The 24,780-nt window shown below is 38.8% G+C and overlaps 1 protein-coding gene across 8 annotated transcripts in view; it reads left to right on the top strand.

Annotated features, from left to right (window-relative positions):
• TMEM117 (transmembrane protein 117) overlaps positions 1–24,780 on the top strand; it is a 218,666-nt gene that overhangs the window by 161,585 nt on the left and 32,301 nt on the right. For all 8 annotated transcript variants that reach the window (XM_033000018.2, XM_042793392.1, XM_033000015.2 and 5 more), the window contains one exon: positions 15,816–15,975. In XM_033000018.2, coding sequence (XP_032855909.1) covers positions 15,816–15,975 — 160 coding nt within the window. The remainder of the gene's footprint in view (positions 1–15,815; positions 15,976–24,780) is intronic.

Below are 24,780 nucleotides of genomic sequence, written 5' to 3'. Positions count from 1 at the left end.
TGACAGCTCACCTATTCCTTGGGCAACAGAAAAGGACTGTCTCTAGTCTGTAGCCTGGCTCTGGTGAAAGAACTACCTTGTTGGATAGGCTTAAGAGGTGAGATGTTTATTATCTACTTTTTAATACTTTCTGCAAGATGGTTATAACCCTAAAGGAGATCCATAAGAGAAGACTGTGAGAGTAGCAACAACTGCCACTGATTATACCCCAAAAGAAATGAAAACTGGTGCCTTTTTCCACTTGCTGTCAACCCTCACTGCCTGGATTCTGCAGTGTTATCCATCACTGGGCTGTGCCCCTGCCTTAGATCCTGCTAAGCTGTTCTTAGTCATTTGCATGAATCCTAGATCACCAGAACAGTCAAATTTTAGGGCCAGAGAGGCCATATTACAGGTTACGGACCACATTAACATTTATGCAGAACTGAAGTCAGGTCAAGCGGACAGGTTAGGAAGAAGAAGCAGGTCTAAGATCAATCAGGGAAGAGAGAGAAACTGGTGACAAACCACAAAAGTACTAACTGCCAAGTTAAGCTAACATGAGTTAACAGCAAATGGTAGGAGAGTGGCTTTTTTTTAATGTACAGTTACATGGGATTGAGCTGGCAAATTCTGAGCATGTTCACATCTGAGTCTTAGTTTTTAGGACATTAGGAGTTGAAGAGACCAAGGCTGGAAAGTAAAGAATGACAAATTATTTCAGGAGAGGGACCTTTGCTTACACTGTATTGTGAATCTTGCAACAAAACTTTTATTATTTTTTTTAGAAAACTGAAATATTCAGAAATGCATCACTTTTGATTAAACTTTCATTGAGAAATGTTTCTCATCTATCGGAAGGAATTTCTGATCAAAACTAGTGAGAGGCTCAGTCTCCTCAGAGTAGTCAGTAGCATGGTGAATGAATCCACATGGATGAATGTTAATCTGAGCCCCTGCACTTCTCAATGGGGTAGGACGTGGGGGGAGAAGACTCAGTCTGGGTTTACTGCACTTTTGCTGAGTTCCCTGAATATTGCTATTTCTTCCAGGATTTATCTGTTTTCTGATTTCTGTTTACCACAACAAGCTGGAGAAGAGTGCAGATTAGTCTCAGGATAGAACCCAGGGCTTTTTCTGAAGTACTGAAGAGTGTCTGTTTGAGAGGGATAACCATTTCCTGACAAGCTCAAAGTTTAACCAAATATGTATCTGGGCATCTTAGTTAATTCAGCCATAACAATTCTCAAGTTCTCTTGTGCTCCTTGCTTCTCACAAGTTCCTCATGTTCATCTATAACTGTAAAAATGACAATATTCATACTGTCACAGAACTGGGCATATGATTATCATAGTAGCACTGGCCTTCAGCATGTATTCTGGTGAGTCTCCTTTTTAACTTCTTTTTGCTCATTCTTCTTTCTAATCCTGTTCTATTATTAGAAAAGTTAACTTTCCAGGGGATAAAAATCACAGTAATTTGGATGTGATTTTTCTTTGTCTTCTAGGAAGACATGTGTCAGCTCTGTACTGGAACTGGCTCAACCTCTATATAAACATATATTTTAACTTTTATTTCCTGAGCAACTTTTGACTTGATAATAATTCTTCTTGAATTATCTGCAAAAAGTATTATACGTTGCAATTACTGTAAATGTCAAGCTCACTTCTGAGTGCTTGCATTTGTAAAGTCTTAGTTGGAGCAACAACATCAGCTGAAATTCAGAAGTCCTATGCACAAAAAAAAAAAAAAAATCCCTTCTGTTATGATTGCATAGAGGTTTTTTTCAGGAAGAATTGTAATACACTTTTTGGTTTGAGGCTAGTGCCATTGCTGTTCACATTTTTGCTATTGGCAAATAAGGTTGCTTGTTGGATAAGATCATGATTTCTTCATAGATGTTAATGATGTGTAACTTACAGGCTTGGCTACTAGGATACTTTTATTGGAGGGAAAATATCATAGGAGGATAGGATCACAGGATAATTCAGGCTGGAATTCAGGATCTTGGGAGGTCTCTAGGCTCCTACTCAAAGCAGGGTTAGCTCTGAGCTGAGACTAGTTTTTTCAGAGCTTTATCCAGATGGGTCTCAAAAACCTGTAGAGATGGAGACTGTGCAGCCTCTCTGGGCAGCATCTTCCACTGCCTGATGAGATTCATCAGAAATAGTTTTTCCTTATATTCAGTCTCAATCTCTCTTGTTTCAACATACGCGTTGTCTCTTGTCCTCCTGTCATTCGCTGCTGTGAAGAGGTTGGCGCCCTCTTCTTGCTAACCTCCCCAGAAGTACTGGGGAGCAGTTGTTAGCTGCTCTCAAAGCCACCCTTTCTCCATGCTGAACTTTAATTTATTCGTGCCTTTTTTTGTACTCAGGGGCCAAAAACTGGATGTGATATTCTGGATATGGCCTAATAAGTGCAGAGTAGAGGGAAATAATAATTTCCCTTGATCTCCTGGCTGGGCTCCTGTTAGTACAGATCCAGACACCGTTGGGGCTTCTTTACTTCCAGTGCACATGCTCAGCTCATGCTCAGTTTGCTGTCTGCTAATGCCCTTTTCTTACCAAGTTAAGATGTATATTCTTTGGAAGATTTTTGATATAGAAGGGTATTGCTCAGGAGGCAAGATTAAAGCTTTTTCGTTTTGTTTTTGTTTTTTCTTTTTTGTGTTGGAGTTGTTTTGGAAATATATTTAATGAAAATATAATCAACTTGTTAGATGAAAGAGCCTGCATTTATTCAATATGCTTTGTAAAAAAAAAAAAAACCAAAACATTAAAGAGCAGTTCAAAACAATTGTAATTATATTTTACTTTCATAGGGTTTGCACAAATGTAGTTGTAAAAGGCACAACATCTTGATGAATGAGAAGTTATATCCCATAGATACCGTGGTGTATGAAACCTTAAAATAATGAGAAATTTATTATTCCATCAAACTACTATATATCTAAAATATACAGCTAATCTAGTTCAGAACATACAAAATTATTAAACTGTTATGATTAGCTTATTCTAAATTTGAACTGTGTTTTTAAATTTTGGTAGTGGATATCATATGTTGCCTGAAAAACCGTGAGAATATAAGTGTATACTATACACCCCTCCCACCTACTCTTACCAAATTTTTATTTAAGAGCAGCATGACAGCATCAGGGCAAGGACAACACATTCCATATGTTCTACATGAATAAAATCAGACTCCGTTTTTATTCTTAATGCTTTGTAACTCATGATCTCAAAGACATCAGGAAATTTTATGGGGTTTGTTCTTGATTTTTTAAGACCCTGAAACATCAAAATACTTCCAAAATAATTTCATTTTTCTAAAAACTGTGTTTTAAAAAGCGAATAAACTGCAACTTTTCAGTGGCGCTTTTCCTTTGACAGTTTCTAAATAGAATTTTTCCATTATTTTATTCAAAGATGAGTTTCGACAGTTCCTAAATAAAATGTGTTTTCCAAATCAAGCAGGCTTTTCATTACTTTATTGAAAGAAATTAAAACATTGAAAACTGACTTCAGTTTTGAGATTCAGATCTGGATTCAAGTGCCTGGTATTTACATCTCGATTATGGCTGTCGACATGCCAGCTTCTAGTACAGTCAATGGAGCTCTGACCAATGCAGATGATGGTCTTTCAGTTCAATTTGAGTAGAAACTTGTATTTAGTCACCTGAATAATTTCCCAGACTCCACCGACTGAATAAAGGTGGGATTCAGGTGCCTAAATGTAGGCATTGACTACAATTCAAAATGCTTTAGGCTATTGAAAAAGTGCACAGGACTCAGAGGAGACCTTCAGTTATAGGGTCTGGAGGCCAGCCAAGGTACTCCACAGTGCCCCAGATAACACATATGTTTAGGTAACCGAATCTTAGACTACTTCTCTGTCGACTGTAATGAGAGATCAGATACTTTAACTCACATGTAGATTTCTAAAAAAACCCATCTATGATTAAGTTTCTGGCTCAGTCTGAATTCCTTATAAAATGTTTTAATTGTACTGAACTAAACCAGATGTAAAAATAAGCTGTGTTAGAAATAGTAACGATCAGTTGTTCACTTGGCTCTAGACAAAATGTAGCAGATTTCACACATGACTTGGGAAAAAATTTGAGTAATTTAAATGCAGAAAAGAAATACGAGTCTATAATACCCTGAAGAAAACATTCAAAGCATTGTCTATGTAGTAAAACTTTGATCAGGGCTAAAGTCTCATTAATTATGAAATAAATTGTGAATATAAAAGACATTAGTGAATTCAGTAGCTGGGAAATGACGAATAAAGTTATTTATTTATTAAATAATTGGTTTATTAAGTCATTGATTTTTACCACCTTTATGACATATATTGTTAATTGGGTCTTCTGAAAATCAATTGGTTTGTCTTAAATCAACTATCTACAAATCCAGATAAGTCAGATCATAGATAGGCTTGAAAATGTGTTAAATCCACACTTGTGCTCTTGCTTGTTTCTAAAACTAGAACTTAATAACATGTTTCAACTCAGGAAAATCAAGGAGGTGTTGGGATACACTTCTAGCTCCTGCTATAGATCTGAAGAGCCTAATTTTAGGCTCTTAAGAGTAGCATTTCAATTACCATCTAAATGCATTTGAAATGGGAGTTGCCTTCTAAATGTAAAGATACATGTTTTTTTTCCATTTCAAAAGCTTTTTCCTGTTCTACATTGCAATGAATTTAAAACTACTTAGTACTTCATGATAACTGAGAAAAGGAGACCAAGAATGTTTTCTTCTCATAACCAGTTGCTGTGACAGTTACCGGGGATGCTGGAAACATGGCAAGCCAAAGTCCCTGTTATGTATGTTTTGGCATATGATCGCATGTCTTCCTGGTATGCTGAACAGCAAGCCTTTACCTAACTCTTAGCAGGGACTGAGAATAACATGAAGATTTAATAACTAACTACTAAGACACTCAGTTGGGTGTGGGAAATCCATGTCCAGAGAGCAGTACTAATGTTGACTTGTTTTTACAAAGTAGAGCAGCTCCAACTAGAGAATCTGAACAAACAGTACCATATAGCAACCAAAAGCCTGGTTATTATGGTATTCAGCTGGTCTCTTTAAGACTGATATTCAAATACCTGGTCTGAATCACACAGAATAGGTATTGGCCCCAGGTCTGTGTGCCTCATCTCGTGCAGCTGAGATGCTGCCCTAACTCCTGGCTCCTCAACCACAGCAAGGTGCAGGAATCATGCCCAGTTCTGACACAGCTTCCCTCATGTTACAGAAATCAGCCCTTTCACATGCAAATTCCATGTATTGATGAACTGCCCTTGTCTGAATATAAACCATTTTCACTGAAAAGTTGCCAGGCACGTCCGAGGCACATTCGATGCTCTGAAAACATTTTTTAAAATCTTGTTTCTGTTGTTTCTTGAGCCAGCTGTCTTCCACCCTCCATTCTGTTGATAGAGCAAGTGATGTATCAATCTGAAAGTAAACCAGAAAAATGGCTTCCCTTTGCCTTATGTCGAATTGTGGAGTTTTTCAAAATGCTTTCTACTGGAGTTAGGCAATTAACTTCTAACTTTGGAAGTTGAACATGGAGTAGAGTTCCTTGGATATAACTCATGTGAGTCCTATACTACCCTGCATATGATAGGTGTTGATTGAAAATGTTTTTTACAAGCAAGACCACGAATCTTCTTAAACTGTTTTTCCTTTTCTGTGTCACAGATAGGAAATGGCATTTGAAACTTAAAGCTTATGGCTGATGAGTTTAATTTAAATGAGCTGCTGTTTGAAATAGATAACGCTTTCATTTTAGTAAATTAATGGTGTGGCAAAGGAAAACTCAAAGATGTTTCTACCTATAATAAAAAAATGATGCTCTCTAGAATTCTAATATTTCACCATGTGATTACATTACCTAATCTTATTCGTTTTATTACATAAAACACAGTAAAATGTTTCCTCTGTGCATTAACATAAATGTAATTTCAGACTTTATACAAATCTTTGTACAAAGATCCCAAATAGCTCTGGAATCATATTGATACACTCTAATAAAATTGCTACTGTCACAGTCAAAGGAGAGAAGTAAAACAAGGTTTGTGGGAGAGGTAATATCCTTTCTTTGACAGATATAACTGGAAAAAATAAACCAGTGCTGTTTACATTCACAAAAATGTTTTTCATTTTTCTAAGTAAAGTGAATGTAAAAAAATGCAGAATAAACAACTCCAGTTTTGCCAAACTCTTAGCATCCTTTATACTCTGCAGTGTATAATTTCTTTAGCTCACCTGGCTGAATGGTGACAGGCATAGACTAGGAGACTTAACTGGGAATGCAGGGTTCTCAGAATGTGCGGTATCTGCTGCTGATAAGCATTTATGAGCCAGTCCCAACATAAAGTTGCCTTTGCTATTCCCTATTTGAAACAGATTGTATTTCAGAACTTGCAGCTTCAGAACAGATATTTCAGAACTGGCAGCTACTGACAAATACTGAATTAGTTACCCATTACTTCCTACTGTAAGATAGAATTCAGAAATACACTGTTGTGATAGCAAGGTTTTTAAAAAGGTAATGCAGTTCAAAGTTTGAATTAAAACCCATTTTATTCTAATCAGTAATTAACTTCAGATAATTAAATCTTTTTGATGGTAATCTACATGAATATACTTTGTCCCACTTACTCATGTCTGCGGAGAATGCCATCGGGGGGTGTGTTGCCCTGAAATCTGTCAGTAGTATTATTCCGTATCTCTACACATATTTGTCCCCATCAGGGGAACAAGCACCATAGTTTAACAGAAGAGATCCAAATATTCCTAGATATTTGTCATGTGTGACTTCTAGGATGTGTCTGCATTAGCGGTTCACTTCAGTAGCACACTTCTGAAGTGGATCTCCCAGTCATCTCTCCACCCGCCCTTTGGCTCACGGCATGGATTGGTCTTGGGATGCACAAGTGGGATTTCTTCTGGGTGCTGCTGAAGTGGAAGCTGCTCTCTGGGATCTCAACTAGTGAGCTGCAGTTACAAATGGGTGCTCAGCTCAGGCCCTAAGATGCAAACATTGTGAATATGGGGTCCTCGGCACCAACTGTGTCCCTCTCTGGCATTGCACTTCCCTGTTGCACTGCAGCAGCTGCTGATAAAGGCAGAGCTCTCGAGTCCCTGCTCTTTCTCCTTTCAGAGCACTGTCCTGCAGGGGCAGAAGAGCCATGGCCAGCTGGAGGCTTGAATCCCTGCTGCTCCAGAGAGCCCAGATGCTTTTCACCAGCAGAGCATCTGTTCCTTACACTTGCTTAATTGCAGAAGTGGTGCTGACACTAAGCAACAGGCAGACTAAATATTTTATTTTAAATGGTTTTAGAGTTGTTATTTTTGACACATCTAATAACAGAACCCTTCTTAATTAAAACAAGTGAAATAAAAAGTGTTGGCATTTGCATATGAACATCTGCAGTGACATTGTTCTTTATAGTTATTGTACACTGTGGGATGGTATGTTTGGCCAGTGCTGATTCTGGGATTAAAAATTATGGAGAGTATTTAACTTGATGGATGATCTTTCTTTCCTGAGGACTGGAAAGCATTTTTAAGCATCAAGAGCAGTAAAATTTGTTCCTCCATTTCTGTATCTGTTTTCTCAGGGTGCTTTTAACTATTTTGGCACCTTCATGAAAAATTTACATTATAAACCACTGCAACTGATTGCTGAGGCGATGAGCTTCAGTGCAGGCATGTTCCACAGTGGAGTGGGGTATGGCAGCGTACAGGGAGGGTTTACTGAGCCTGGGAAACCTCAAGGAGGCACAGAGACCCTCCAGGAACCAGCAGCTTTCACAAGAGCAATCTGCAGCTGAGGGCTCAGGCCGCAGCAAGTGCCCAGACCCTTCTCCTGGGGCAGGGACAGGCGGCAGAGCTGCTGCAAAAGGTGTCCGTCCCCAGGTGCGGCACCTGCCCGCAGCAGGAGGCGGCGTGGGAAGGCTGCGTAGCATCAGGGAGGCTGAGGAGGAGTTATCTGGTTCCATCTGTGTCCTGGGCTGCATCAAGAGAAGTGTGGCCAGCAGGTCCAGGGAGGGGATTCTCCCCCTCTATTCCACTCTCATGAGGCCCCACCTGCAGTGCTGTGACCAGCTCTGGGGGTCCCAGCATAAGAAGGACATGGACCTGTTGGGGCAGGTCCAGAGGAGGCCACGAAGATGATCGGGGGCTGGAGCACCTCCCTTATGAGGACAGGCTGAAAGAGCTGGGGTTGTTCAGCCTGGGGAAGAGAAGGCTCAGGGGAGACCTTACAGCAGCCTTCCAGTACTTACAGGGGACTACAGGGAAGGTGGTGAGGGACTCTTTATCAGGGACTGTAGCGACAGGACGAGGAGTGATGGCTTTAAACTGAAAGAGGGCAGATTTAGATTAGCTATAAGGAAGAAATTCTTTATTGTGTGGGTGGTAAGACACTGGCATGTGTTCCCCAGAGCAGCTGTGGCTGCCCCCTCCCTGGAAGGGTTCAAGGCCAGGTTGGACGGGGCTTTGAGCAACCTGGTCTGGTGGAAGGTGTCCCTGCCCAGGGCAGGGGGGTTGGAACTAGATGATCTTTAAGATCCTTTAGAACCCAAACCATTCTAGGTTTCTATGATTCTATGAAAACATAAATAGTGATTTATAAAACATTTATTAGAATTGCATTTCTGTTTCCTACAGCACCATCAGAAACTGAAAGTTTTAATGAATGTTGGTAAACTGCTAGATGGTTTTGCTTAGAGTTTAAAGATACCTATAATATATGCTAATTAATTTTTTTTAGTTAGTAAGTTCACATATATATTATATATTTTATTAATTATATATGCTTATGTCCTTAATGAACAATAATAGGAATATAGAATTTATGATCTTGTTTCTTTGTTAATGTGTTCTTCTGTCCCAAATGTACATAGTATTAAGCAATACCTGGAATGCTTATTAGCATTGTTTAACAGTTTTTAAATAACCTGGCTTAGCGGCAATTATGTGTGAACGCGTGATGAAAAGTTCTCAAAATGCTATGTCATACAAACCTAAGAGCTACTTTTGACTAAGCACAGGTAGGATTTTTTCAGGAGAAGGTGTAGTCACAGGGCAAAGATACCGCTTTTTGGCCCTTGGAAAAGACAAAATGAAGATGAGGAAAATAGCCTGTTTGTCTTTCATCTCTTCAGTCAATCTTAGCAGAAATCTTGTTATCTGATCATCAAAGCTGTAGCTTCATAAAAGATTTGGCAGAGGGTCATGCAAGACAAGAAAATTCTAAATAGCTCTAACAGCGGAATCTCAAAGTTACTGGTAAATTGTAGGTAGCATTATCTTCCCCCTATATATGGTTGTGCAAAGAATTGTATCTGATATTTGAGCTGTGAAAAACTTCACCTTCACTATGTGACAGTTTGAGAAATGAGGTCCCATCACAGACCAGAATTTGTTTTCAGTACACCTTGTCCTGCTGATTTAGACATGAAGAATCAGGAGACTCAGACTGGAAACAGTTCTTGTTTCCAACATTAAGTGTTTTGTGAACTTGTGTACTTTTATTAGCTTGTCTTTATCTTTCCAGGGACAAATTCTGTTTTGTTCAGTTTTCAACTCAGTACAAATAACTCAAACTGTTTCCTGAAGATGTGGCTGGATGGAGTCAAAGGTACTTCTGACATAGGTGTGGAGGGGATGTGCTATGAATGTTTTTGTGGTACTGCATTGGGACTGCAAGGGGATGAGTCAGGGTCCCATGGATTCTGCCTAGTCAATTCTTAATGTGGGAGGTAGGACATGCAAAACAGCAGAAGAGGGTGTCTCCAAGCAGCCAGGACCTAAGATCACTGCAGTACATAGTGTCTTCTCTCAGCCAAGACTTCTGAGAATGTCAGTAACCTCATGCTTGGCATATTGATTCAATGGAGCAGCACTGGTAATCCAGCCTTCCAGTTTGAACTGCCTTTGTCATGGTCCATAATGTTACTGAGAGATCAGAATATGTGCCCTTGCATGGGCAGTTTATAGATAAAGCCAGGGAAACCTTTTAGCAGGAGGGCTAGTGGCAGCGCTGTTATTTTGGAATTAAAACAAAACTAAATGATGTGGCCCTCCCTGCCCTAGAAATAAAGCCAGAAAGTCTTAGGTTTGCATCAACAGTTGACAGCAGTTGTAGATTGCAAAGCATGGGTATTCCCTTCCCTTCCCTTCCTGGCTTAGTCTCTCACAGCTCTTCCTCCAGAGCTCAGCTTTGTGTTTCAGAGAAGTCCATCTGCTGCTCTGGCACACAGTGTTCTCTCAAGTCAAGGACTGCACAGGCATGGGATGGTGCTAGTGACATTTCAGATGGCAGTGGTGGGATTTCCCTTTAGGCAGACAGACTGCAAGCCCCGGTATGGCAGGCAGTCTGCACACCAATCTGAACAGGCTCAACTGTGACATTCCCTGCCCCGGTCTTCAAAATGGAGTTTTCAAATTGCTGGCTTCTGATGGGAGAAGGTCTTTATTTCTTGCTAGTTATGGATCTAGAGAATTATTGATATATCTGAATTGAGATACACCTTCAGAGAACAGCAACTGCATTGCAGATACCAGGAATAACTGGCTCTTTCTTTTTTCCATAACAAATTTGGGCTTAGCCCGTTCATAAAGAACTTGCAGTTCATAAGCTCAGGATTGTGCAAGACAAAAGAAGAGTTACAGACCAGTCAGCCAGGGCAAGAACAATGTCTGTCTGAAGTAAGATGAAGGCACAGGCAAAACAGCACTGTAAGGGAGTCTGGAGAGTCTGGAGTGTCTCCAGTCCCAGACTGAGCCTACAAAATTACCTTATTATTGCAGTTATGTCCAGCATGCAGTGTGGCAGCTCCTGCTCCTCATATCCCAGGAAGGTGAGTATCATATGTTGTGCCTACCACTTGGAAAATGGAAACAAGCCAGTATTGGTTGAAAGCAATGGGAAGAGTCATCTTTACTTTTGCCACTGTTGAGTGATGTCACCCATGAAGTAGCTCAGAGTGCAGGAATAGAAACACCTACTGGGCAAAGATTCTGACAAATACCAAAAAAAAAATTAGGTCCTCACAGCACTGGATGGATTACTCACTCCATTGGGTTTTGTGGGTTTTGCTTTTGTTCACGGAACATTTAGGGTGTATCTTAGACTTCTGGAAGATCTTTTTAGGAAAATCCACCCTATCCTTAGTATTTTGGAGTAGATGAAGGCAGGTAGCCCTGGCACTTTAGCTTTAGATTACTGTCTGCTGAAGAAAGGCACAGCTCTGCTCACCCAAATACACACTATTCTAATTTTATTTTCTAGGAATTGTGTTGGCCTCAGCCACCCCTATTTTGCTTCTGTTACTTTTCCTTGCTTTGATGTTGCATAGGCTTTGTGTTCTTGATGTTTTTGTCCAGGTTATTTTATTTCCTTACACTTTGTAAGTGTGTCTTGTTTATTTAACGTACCTGTGTTTCTGATTTAAGTTTTTCCTGTTCTTGTTCACCCTGTGGCCACAGCTGTGCCGGAGTGTGGCACGCAGGTCATCTGGAAGCTTGTGTCTAGGTGAACAAATGAAGCCTGTGATCTCATAGTAAAGCATCCCAGTGCAAGTTCCATGAGCATGCTGTGACATTTATGGTCATATAAAAACTTACTGACTGAGATTCCCCAGAAACAGCAGGGAATGTGCAGCACTGCCTTCAGTGCAAGTCAGTAGCTGTATACTGAACTGCCCCAAATCAAAGATGCCCTGTTTTCTAAACATTTCCATGCAAACCTCTTATCCACCAGTGTATGCATTATGCTACGGTGACAGTGTTTTTCCATTCACATAACTATGACCTCCACTGATAAAACAGAAGATTCATATGTGACCAGCATCTCAGACTTTTGCAAAGTTCAGATGATCACACACACAGACAAAAGCTGTGGATGACACCTCTGATGGGAGCATGTGACTGGTGACATAACATACCAGCTCTGAATTTCTCCACCTCTAAGTGCTTTCCAAACTACTTGTCTAGGTTTGGGTTGTCCAGACTTCAGAGAATGGTGGCTACGCTAATGAACACTAGGACAGCAGTGTGGAGACATTGTAGGTAAATTAATGGCAGGTGGTACTTGGCCTAGTTTGTTGAAGATGGCCCATTGCATGTGGATGTTCTGTACTTCTAATTGTAGTAATGTAGAAGAAAATGAGATGTCAAAGCCTTTCTTCTCCAGAAATGGCATTTCTGCATGGTAGAGACTGCAAGGTTGAGGTTATGACCCTGTCTGCCATGAGGGATTGTCTGCAGCCACCACCAATGACAAAAACCTGCTCAAGCTTCTGGTTCATGTTGTGCATAACCTCTCATAGTGGGTGATATGCTGGGTGATAGATGCTAAGTGGTTTGTCAGCTCAAGCAAAGTTTACACTCCAAGAAACTGCTGTTGTGGGAAGATGCAGAATCCAAACACATCTGGTTTGGCCCTTGCTAAGTATGTGAGGACAAAATTAATGTTCTGTTGGCAAATGAGAGCCACCAGTGTGGATTCAGTTTGGTATGAGTAGCTTGGTTTGACAGACTCAAGACCAAACTCAGTCCTGGCTGTCAATGATTATAGAGATACAGTTAAAAAAATTATCTGCCTCTTGAGAGGTTCCTGGCAGTAAAAAGTTCCTCTCTTCAAGCTTTTCCTCCTCCACCCTGCCTCAATTATTTAGCTTCCTGCATGCATTCAGATGTTGGTATGCCCCGTTATAGCACAGATTTACTGACAGCTGTGGCTACTGGGAGAAGCCTTGCTCCCTCTCAAATTACCAGCTAAATTTGCCTGCTTCCACGGAACCAGGAGTTCAGTCAATCATTGCTGCCAACTCCAAAAGATATCACCAAATCCCCCAGTATAGAACTGGGGATTTTAGAGCAACACTGGCAGTTATAAGCACAGTACTGGCTTTTCTGGGCCTACCTAGTAATTTTAACTTTTTGGTATGCAATTGGCCTTGACAGTGTTTTTTTGCAGACATTTTTTAAAATTTTTATTCTTCGTAGCAACCTTGTATCTTGAAGAATATGGATTAGGTTGTAAAATGTGTGTCATTGTAGCTGAATAGATTCCCAGGGCCCATAATCATTCAATACAGCAAGCTAGAATTAGAAGTGAAATATAAAAGTGCATTTTCTTTGTGAAGTAGAGAAAGAAGTTGCATTTCTTAATATTTGGTACAGAGAAGAATCAATCCTCTCTTGTTTTTCCCCTCATAGCCCTTCTGTAAGCAGAAGATGGAGAGGTCCTGCCATCCATGCTGTGGATAGTTTGATGGTGTAGCTCTTTCTCAATAATGTGCATTGCAGAATAAAGGACAAACTACACTGGCCTAAATATTGCAGGGTAGCTCATATTGGTGCATCTGATATTAGTTATGTCAAGTTAAATTAAATCCTCAGCTGCTTCTCTTAATCCCCAAGGACACTGGGGCAATGCTGTACTTTCACAAGAAGTGAACTGAACTCCAACCCAGAAAAACTCAGTTGGTAATAACTCCAAAAGCATGCACTGAATGTCTTGCTGTGTTCCAGTATCATAAATCAAAAATACAACTGAGTGCTAATTATGCTGTTCAATGTAAGCATTTCAAAACTCTGTTTCTAACCTTTTTTATTGGTTTCACATTTTCATATTCTAATAGCAGCACATTTGCTGCTTCCCTCACTATTTGACATTTCACAATGAATAACAAAGCAGTTCTTTAAGTGCATATGCATTTCCTCAAGGAAAACAGAGCTTGAGCACATACATGCGTCTTTGCATGCATGCCAATGGAGCATGCATAAAAAATATGACTGCCTTTGCTTGCATACATGCCAGAGTGTGACCTTCCATGCTTTGAACTCTTACTCCAAAACACAAATGCATAATTCAACAGGACTGAAGCAGAATAGTGTTGAGCATAACTTCTGGGTACATGATTCCCATAGCAAACCACACAGACTTGAATTTCGGTTCTAAACTACCTGCGCACCAGGAGATGGGGGTTCCTTGGAAAGAGGACAAGGAAAATGTGTGCACCCAGTGGCCAGGACAGTCTGCACCAGCCAGCAGACAAGAGCTGAGGACTGGGTTCTTTCTGGAGAACTTCTCAGCTAAAGCGAAAACATTTATTTCTGTGTGAATTTCAGATATGTAGGTGAAATAGGTGGGGAAAAAAACACCTTTGTGGCTCTCAAGAGACTATATGCAAACCAGAAACACTGTAATGAATCGCCCTCCTGAAGTAAACCATTCTGGGTATGTGCCAAAGTGGAGCTTGTAGAAAAGTCAGTCAGGTTCAGGTATTGATGGGTGACATGGTAGCTAAGCAAATGTTTTGGGGATAAGCAGGCTTGAATATTGCTTAAGTCTAATTAAATCTAATATGCCTCATTCATTTTTTTTTTCTTGCCTAGATGCTGGTAATACACTTAATGGATACAGTTATTGTGCCAACCACAGTGTTTAATATAACTGAATTTATTTATTAAGAATAAAAACAAATGCTCAAAGATAAAGGTGGTAGCAATCAAGTAATTTCGTGTCTCATTATATTGTGAAGAAGGACAGCCCATCGTGCCACAAAAGAATGATGTTAAGGAGTCCAAATGTGCACACTACTGCTTATATGAGTATTTGTTTTCCCTTCCTGCTCAGGCAAGGCTAATATATAAAAAGAAAAGGCATACAGACTGGTAGCCTGTGACTACTGGTGTACAGACTTTTCTTTTACACTGCTGAGTATTTGTCCTGTTTGAAAGTGTCATGAGGAATATTCTTCAGATTGTTTTACAGCCCTCGGTAGCTGAAGAAAATGAGACTTTATTGCTGTAGAAAAAAACTCCACCCTGCCACAATTATTTAGCTGCCTGCGTGCATTCAGATGTTGATATGACCCTATTATAGCACAGATTTACTGACAGGTATGGCTACTGGGAGAAGCCTTGCTCCCCCTCAAATTACCAGCTAGATTTGCCTGCTTCCACAGAACCAGGAATTCAATCAGTCTTTGCTGCCAACTCTGAAGGATATCACCAAAGTGCTGCTGGAAATGATGAAGAGCTATTTTAGGGGGATAGCTTAGACAGATATTTTCTTAAATACCATCTTGCACAATTGTATGAATTAGTCAAATGTGCCTTCTGGAATTCTCATAGCGTTCACATAGAGGCTTTATTACTTTTGTAATTCATTCTTCACTCACTTCTCAGAAATGCCATAAGATGTGTTGAAAGCTTATACAAAGGACATCATAGGAGACACAAAGCATAATCTTTCTACATCCTCCCAAATTTACTAAAGATTAATTTAGTGCAGTGAAAATTTCTTTCATACAGATGTGTTTCTATTTAAAAATTAGACTTCACCATTAGTGTCCTATAGCTCCTGCATCTGAGAAAAGACTTTTCAAAGGTTCTAATGTCTTTGGTGCCTTAGAAAATGTTCTCTGAAATTGTTCATTTGAATTTGGTCGAGATCATATAGTCCTTGGTATGTTATTATAGTTTATTTCTTTCTTATTTTACTTAATTGGTTTGCATCTTCAGTAAATAATATGGAATTAAGAACAAGTTACACACTCCAGCCTAATTTTGCAACATACTCTGTACTAGCTACTGAATTTCTTTTTACTAAGGATACAGCTGACTTCTCTCCTATTTTTAATTAAATCATTTGTTTGTGCACTTAATTTTCTTCAATATCTTTTCATCAGCAGAAAAGTATGGATAAAGCAGTAATTGACCATTAGAAGTCAGATAAAACAGAATGATGCATCTTCATTACTATCATATTCTCTCTGAACTAATTTTTTTTCCCCCTTACAGGACAGTTCTGTTTACTCTGACCTCTGTAGTTGTGCTTGTCATCACCACTGACTGGATCAGCTGGGACAAGCTGAATCGTGGATTTCTGCCAAGTGACGAGGTCTCAAGAGCCTTCTTGGCTTCTTTCATCTTGGTGTTTGACCTTCTTATTGTCATGCAGGTACACTCTCCTAATGTTTCATTCAAGCTGCTGAGGCTGCCTAGTCACTCCGTTTCCTCTAGAGCAAATGATGTTTAGCTAAGACTACATAACGGTAAATAAATGTTTAGTTTGCAATTGCTATTTGTAGAGGCATTTTATAACACCATTCTCAGTGACTTTGCAAAAAGCCTGCTGGGCTTTTATTGTGAAAACATTGCTGATTTCTCTTCTTAGAGTACCAGGTAAGAACTGCACGACTTTACGAATTAGAATGTGTTTTCTGCAAAAATGACATCAGAGAAAGAAACGGAAGTTAACTGTTTTGTAAATTCAAAGCTTCTGTTAGGAAGATGAGAGAAATTTGGCCAAACAAGAAATACTTCCACATTTCAAGTATTTGGTGTACACACATTACAGCATTTTAATTGATGAAAATTAGTATTTGTTATTAAGATTCCACTTTCCACTTTCACATGCAGATTTCTTTACTTTGATGACAGGTCCTTGTACTGTAATGCGTTCTGCCAACAAGGTTAACTGGGGAGATGATTCCCTGTAGTCTGCCTGATGTCTACTCCTTTGAATGTAGCTGTTAAGAAAGAAATCTGGGTCACAAGTAAGTGGCCAAAATCCTCCTTCATGTGGTGCTGCACTCCACCCCTTGCATTTGCCTGTGATTTGAGCCTTGTGTGAATAACTCACCCAATGCTCTGTGAAAAATTAGGTGCTTTGGGCTGAGGCAAGGAAAAGGAGTATCAAAGGCCTGAGTGACTTTTGCTATTAGTCCTAGACATGTTAGAGTGTTGAACTGAAGTTTAGCAAAGACTTGGAGAAGAACCAATGGGTCCTTGCCAATATATTTCTAACTCTGCTAGCAAAGACTGTTTCTGAGATACTTAGTTCTCTTTAATGAGATATCTATTTCTTGATTAATTATCATAGCGGTGACACTGTGGTGGCACTCAGAATTTATCACTGTTGTAGTAGGACATTAAAGCTGCATAAAGCTCTATAGTTCAGTTTTATTTTCCAGTATCTACCACTGTTCAGTGCTCAATGGGGTTCATGATAAAACAAAGAGGGTAAGAAATGAAATACTGTTTTTCTAATAAGATGTCTGGTGCTTTCTTTTATCTCCTTTTGCATTTTACATTTTTTTTGCTGTTTTGAAAAGATTCAAGAGAATGTATAATAAATGATTATACTTCACAGGGCTGTAATGAAACCGTGAATGAAAACACACGATATATCAAGCTATACTGAATTTGATATGGTATGCATGGTAGATAAACAGAGTTGTCTTCATACCAAATAATTATTAAATCATCCTTTCAAATTTGGAAAATGAAGTTCCAGTACTTTGACCTTGGAGTTGCTGAATATAGGGAAGAATTTTATATGAAACAGCCTGTCCAAGTACTATTTTATATTTTTACAACACAAAGCAAGAGTCTCTTTTTAATTGTATTTTTGACTGATGTTTGTGTGGTGGAGTTGTTTATTAATTTGAAGTTATTTATTTAGACTGTGCAACTAAGTTGGCATGTTTTATTTACAGTGTAGTTCTAGCATCATTGCATTGCTATGGCAATAAAGTCAAGTTGAGACAGCAAAGTACTAAATCACAGGTGAAGACCATTAGGATCATGATCCTTTGACTGAAGTATGCTTTAGAATTACATGTCTCCAGAAATTCTTTCCAAGACTGTTGTCTGTTCCACAGATTTTTTTCTAACTTAAAAAGATTTATCAACAAACCGGTAAATTAGGGGGAAAAAAAATGCTTTGTATTAAACAATTTCTGTTTGAGGCTGATGTTAACTAAGAGCACAGGTGAAATCTCATCTAATTTTTGAGTACAGGCATTTTCCATCCCTCTGAATGGTAGCATTAATACTGCAAATGTGACTGTGTTTAGTAACAAGAGAAAACCAATTGAGTTTGGAAATCTGTTCTCAGTGCTGTGAAGAACAATCACATAATTGTAAAGGTTGCCTTCCTAGTATTATTATAATTCAATATTTTTCTAAGCCCTGTGTAGAGCATAAGAAAGAAATAAAGGCCTGAGCAGCCTCTGCCCTGAAGAGCTACCTTTATTCAGTTAGACATAACCCAGACAGACATGTGAAGAGGAGAACAGACAGCTGAACCTTATACAGACAGTTATACCCAGTGATACTTAAGGGTGCGTGCACTTTTTACTTTGGTTTCCATCCTGCAACAAACTCTGGCTGCCTCCCAGACCTACTCTCCTTCTAGTGTGCAAAGGCTCCTCCAGTCCAAGTGATTCACTGGATATTCAGGGGACAGGTCAGGGAGGCAAGCACAGGTGGGAGACAGAGTAGAAGACAGAGACTCGTGACTGAAATGTAAATGTGGAAGTTATGGCCACAATCTCATGGATAGTGTGGCTGGCTTCTGGCTCAGGCTGTGTTCCTACCTCTTCTGCCAACCTTGCCGTGACCCATCACCTCACATCTGTCCTCCCTGGAGTGAAGGAAAGGGACCCTGAGTGCCTGTTTTAGAAGGCTGCTGTGTATACATCTCCACCTGATTTTAATTGCTGCGTCTTTATAGTCAATGCAGAGATCAAAGAATAGCTGGGGTGCTTTTAAGCATCCAGTGTAGGATGAGATGCATCAAGCCCTCGGGATGCACGTTTCTCTCCACTGAGAATAAACAGACTCAACATGATGAGCTTAGAGGAACCATCCCTTAAGCCAGACACAGAAAAAGGGTTATGAAGGTGACATGACTTGAGTCCAGAGCTGCAACTCTGCAAGGATCCCACTCATCTTTTTCCACAGCTGGTAAAAGAGCCAAAGTAGTATTTCTCTGCTAGTGTTTTATCACAGAGACTTCTTCAGAGCATGTCTGACTCTTTCAGGCAGGGTAATCTCCACTCCTCCCTCTGCTGCCTGGCCATGGTTTGAAAGGAATATAAGTTTCACTGCATCTAGGACAGCATATCAGAGATAAAACCTGTTTTCAGCTGTTTGAGAGGCAGCAATCTCTATTCCAGTCCTGGTTGTCAGGACATTTTATCCAGTGTAAAAAGAAATACTAATTTTTTTAAATACAAAGTTAGCATATTTTCTCTCTGCAAAACAACAGATCAACTGCAGTCCAATGCAGGTGAGCATTAGTTCATTTTAAAGGATATGTGCTTGCTTATAGCAAGAAAGTAAAAACCCTACAAGTTTGGGGTTTTTTTTCACAGTATGAAAGTGATGAAGTTAGTAATTTTCACAATGTGCTTAATTATGTCTTCCCTGGTAATTGAGATAGCAAGATGCCAACATATGTGTATTTCTGGCACCTATAGCATTCACTGCTGTACGTGGGCACCATTATATTTTTAGCTTTAGTTTCAGACTGAGTGTAAGACCACATATATTAAAGCTGGATATGTAGTAATGCTATTATCATGAAATAGAACTTTTTACTATTTTAATGAAAAATTCACGTTTAGTTCTCTTTGTCAAAGATGTAAGGGAAACGCTGTTAATTAAAGGCATAAATATGAAAAATGAAACTATAATCCTACGTTCTGAATACCTCTCTTTGAGCAAGTAGACAGTAAGTCATTCAGTAGCCTATATACTGCCTTCCTTTTTTTTTTTTTTTAGAGTCGTGTTCTTAGTGACTTTGCTAATTGGTAAGAGTCTGTGGTGGCTGGATTATTAAACCTTGTGTGTCCAAGAGAGATGAATTGTTTCATCTCTGTAGTGTCTTTTGTGAGCATTTACAGGTTTCTCCAGACTTCTGAAAGACTCTGAAATATTTCTGCATCACTGTGGAGTTACACACTGTAGCTATGTTGCTGAGCACTTTGCAAGTTCTGTGGTGTAAATTTTTGCAATTCCTATGACTTTCTGCAATTTTTTATCAGACAGTACAATCGGATAAAATGTCTGAGTGATTTAAAAGCTAGCTGAAAATAATATTTGATTACAAAAGGAGAATTTATTCTTCAATAAACTGAAGAATTTCTGTAACAGCTGAGTGGACTAAACAGAACCAGGCAGCTTTTATGTCTAAGATTCTTTGAGAAAGTTCTTGTATATGAATCTATAACCAATCTAGCAAAATCATCTCATTAATAGCAAATGGGAATATACATCTAAATAAGGAGAATAGAATTTTGTCCTTCTAGGTAACTTGAAAGAAATGAAAGTCAAAGAGAGTTAGATAATTAACAACATTCCTTATGACTAGTGCTGGATCTCTGCTTATGTAGGTATTAGGATACCAGCAGACTGATATTTTTTTAATAATAAACATTTTTAAGATCTATTTTTCATAATATTTTTGTATGTAAATTGCTTTAACATGTAACAGTAGATCACTCCTTGGTACTGCAGTTGAAAATCAACGGGTGGCCTGTCTCTTCTTTTTTGTTTTGTTTTCTGCAGAATGTCTGGTCTTCTGTCTTTCATAGAGTTTTAGTAAGAGAATGAAAAGGTTAACAGATTGAATAAAATTTGTATTTTGGCTCTCCTGTGTTTTTTTCCTAGTTCTTTGTATTTTCATGAAGAAAAAAATAAGTTAATTTAGGCACTTTGTAATGTTAATTATGCCTTGTATGTGTCATTGTTAAACAGTAATACAGAAATGTTATCAGCAAAATGGAACAGACTCTGGTCTTGTTACAAATACTTAATCAGGGACAGCTTTTTTTTTTTTTTTTCAGTTTTACACTAATAGAGAAGCTGTTTTGATTAAAATCTGGTACAATATTTGAGCACATTAAAAAACACCACCCACAACAAGTGCATAGAAGATATAATTTGCTTGAATAGTTAAAGATAGAGTTGAAATATGGTCTTGTCCACATAAAATGCGTAAAGTCTTGATTTTTAGAGGGTTGGGTTTCTTTAGAAAATCTATTTAAGTTTGGAAATGTAATTTGATTGTGAATTTAAACTGGATTTACACTCAGTAATTTGATATAATTAATTTACACGTATATAAATGAGAGAAGAATCCTGATTTACACTTCAAGCAGAATACACAGGTGTAGTAGCTTTCCTTTGAAACAGATAAGCAAGAAATGATTTTATGTTCATAGACAAAGCAGGATATACAAAATAATTTGTCATTCCTGAGAGTAGATCATCTCAGCTGTACATTTGATTCAACAGTGATGTGTAGTTTTTTTTGTTTCCTAACAAGCAACAGTAAAAAGTGGCAATGTATAATTTGTTCCCAAGGAAGTTACCGTATTTTGAATTAAAATGTCCTTCTAAAAACCTCCCATTCAGCACAGCAATTTCTGAAGAAGCGAGCACTTGAATGTCAGATACTTTCCATTATACTTTCCCTAGGTTTTGTAACATTTAAAACCACAGTCATAAAATACAAGGCAAAACCCATGAGAAAGATCTGTGTTAGGCAAGTTAGCAGACAAGTTCTGTATCACCTCTTACATTCAGGATTTCTGTATGTGAGGAGTTACTGTGTTTTTTTATTCATGTGCTACTTGCCCTTTCAAGATGGGAACCTAGAGGTGACCAGTGACATGTTTTTCAGAGGAGTCAGGATAGATGGGAATTCACCTTTAATAAAACTGATGGCAGATTCAGTTCCACTACTGGTGTCCCCAGCCATTACCATATGGCAAGGTTTTACAGGGAGGAGCCCTATAGCGCAGACTACCTTTTCCAGATATTATGTGGAGTGTCTCATGCTGCTCAGAGTACGCTGCTCTTCACTAGCAGATTTTAGACATGCCTGTCAAACAGCATTACAAAACTGGATAAGCATTTTGAACACATGCTTGTACTCAGCTCGTTGTGCAATGTTGGCCAAAGAACCCTACTGTGAGGGTTGGCTTTGTAGTACTGTACATCCCATGGCCTGCAGATCTTTGAAGGAGAAGGGGATAAGTTCAAGTGAGGTAACTTTGGGAAAAACCTTTCTGTAGCAAGTAATAGATATTCCTTCCTGCAGAGTCTCTCATGTAGGAAAGACTCTCCCCTCTTTTGTCCTTTCTATATCTTCATCCTTCTATAGATCATGGAAGTGTTCCTTATTAGCACTGATGTAAAACATTCAAAAATAATCCTGAAAAATAAAAGCGAATTAGAAGGACTAGAAGGGAACAACTCTTGATCTACAGGTTCACTTTATTTGTACTTATTACAAATTCAAGTGACAGACCCAAGTACATTCCTAAACATGGTTTAACCAACAAAATGATGATGTTGCTCATGCCATTATTGGCACCATGGCATTTCTTTCTAGTGGGTCAGACAAAGGTTCTTCTTGCATATCCTAGAATTGTTCGTTTTCTTGAATCTGCCTCCACAGCTGCTACTCATGGATTTATATCTGCATTGAATTTCTCAGTCCCAATGCACTTTTACTTCCCTGAGAGTCACTGGTTTGAGGCGTTTCAAGTCTTTCTCCTTTCTGTTTTGAACACAGAACAGTAGCTCTGCTGAGCTCCACTTTTGTCCATCCCATCAGACATCTGTTTTCTGTTAGCTTTCCTGTATCTTCTTGTCTGTGACTGGTATCAAGGGAGTGGGTTATTTCTAGGCTACCATGTGCTGAGAGGGATGAGTTAGTGTGGTCCCAGAAATGTCCCATTTGTCAACTTGAGAACAAGCAGATAGGAATGGAGTCAATGTCCCACAGAGTGAAATGTCCCTGTCCCTCTCCTGGCAGGGAAGTGAGGCTCTGAGGAACTGGTGCATGGACCCTCCACCCCTTCTTCACATTGTTGTTTTCTGTGGACAAGGCAAAGGGAATGGAAATGTACTATACTTATAGATCAGAGAATAAAATAAAGCATTTGAAATCAACTGCTTTTTTGAAGGGAAACACCTTTTGAGTCTGATGGAAGTAAATGTAGAATTTATGTAAAAGGGTGATGAGGGGAGAAAAGTAAAGCATTGTTATGTGTAATTAAAACCCAGAAGTTTCTGTTGGAATATTTTCAAGATCCAACTGGATGTATAAATTCCTTTTGAAATTCCCTGAAACATTTCTTCACTCCCTTGTCAGAACCCAGTATAAAGTACACTTTGTTTCTTCAACTCTTTCAGTTACTTTGAGACTAAGAAAATTACAAGAAAAATCATTTTCTCCTGAGAAAAGGTGGGGTGTATCTTGTCCCTTTTTGTACTTTATATATGCTACCTGTTCAATGAGCTGTCTGGTCTATATTGCAGCATTTTAATTCTATACTTGTCTAGTTTGATAACTGGCACCATCATTTTATGCTGTGGATTTTGTCAAAAAAGACATGTGAACTACAGTATTTTTAAGTACATTTTGTCCTTTACACTGTTTGTAGATGGTTAAATCTTACCTGGATGCATTATATTTGTTTCAGGCATTATAGATTCAACTCTAGGGTTTGCTTCAGTTGCTGGAACTTGGTTATATTTGTGCTGACCTGAATCCTATTGTGCCAATTTATACTGGCTGAGGGCTGGGCCCTTTTTTTAGCTCTCAGTTCCTCATTTGCTGAAAAGGAACAACTGTAGTTCTTTCCTTTCACTAGTTGTCTGATTGTCTGCTCAGCCCCTAAGGTGCTAAGAGAAGGCTGCTGTCTGACTTGGTACAGCTTCTAGCATAATCAGGCACCAGTCCCAGCTGGAACCTCTTGGCTCTGAGATGACTACACACAATATGAATTAACTGAAAAAGCTTCATTTGTCACAGTCGTTCCCTTCTACTCTGACAATGCATACGTGCCACACGTGGCACTGAGGCCCTTCTTTTACAGTGCAGGTATTTGCCTGACATAATGAAGCAATTCTCCAAAAGCAGACCTAGCATTTTCACACACTGCCTCCTGAAACCACCATATCCAGCCCAGATGCACAAAACCCATGGAATTCTAGGAACAAGAAAAGCTGGAAATTGCAAGTCTTTCACTGGACTATTTTCATCTTTAATTGCAAGGAGAGTCTTTTCACGGATTCTGCTATAATCAGTGTGTGATAGGCTTAGTTGTTGTGGGATATATGTTTGATGAGCGTTGCACTGTTTAAGATTATATTGCAGTGATATATGTTGATACAACAGTAACGGTGACATTCAGATAATTTCAACTCTCCACAGTAATGCTCTGGAATATATTATTTGATTGTAGAAATATGCTTTGTGATGAGCATTGTTACACAAGTTTTTATCTAAAAAGTTAAAAATCTGAGATTAAATTGAACAGGTTTAGCTGTTTTCTAAGTGATAGAATTGAATGCAATTTGTAAATGCAACCATGTGAGTTAAAAAAAGAAAGATAAACCTCATTTTGCCTAGATAATAGTGTTGCCTTAAGACAAGTTGCATGCCAATCCGTATCTTACAGTTAGCTACATGGCATACTGAATTTACAGGACTTTTAGTGACAGATCATACCTGGGCATACAGATCCACCTAGCAACAATACTGAGTTCAAGTAAGGAGAAGGATCTGGGTTGCTCTTAATCAAACCTTAGAGAGCAACAGAAACAAGAATATGCCTGGTGTTGTTGGTCTAACTGCATTATTTCTGCAGAACTGATTGAATGGCAGTTGTTTATACTTCCTTGGAAAGTTTGAAGCTTGTTATATGAGACATTAACAAAAAGACATGCTTACTTTTGTTCCCTTTGAGTTCTTCTAACATGATATAAAGCTGCTGCTTTTCTTTGTATAACAAAAGGGGAATATGTAGTTAATCACTGAGTATCTTGAGATACTGAGTACTTTAGATATTTTTGCATCTGTTAGAATCAGACTTTATTGAACATATCAATAAGTAATTAATTCTCCTACATATAAAGGATGGGAAGTATTCCCTAGTGCTTTTAGTGATTTGAAATTATA

This window comes from Tyto alba, unplaced genomic scaffold (genome assembly GCF_018691265.1).
Source record: "Tyto alba isolate M040663 unplaced genomic scaffold, T.alba_DEE_v4.0 Super-Scaffold_2, whole genome shotgun sequence".
Lineage (NCBI taxonomy): Eukaryota > Metazoa > Chordata > Aves > Strigiformes > Tytonidae > Tyto > Tyto alba.
The sequence above is the reverse complement of the archived record's forward strand: the minus strand, read 5'-3'. Positions and strand labels throughout refer to the sequence as shown.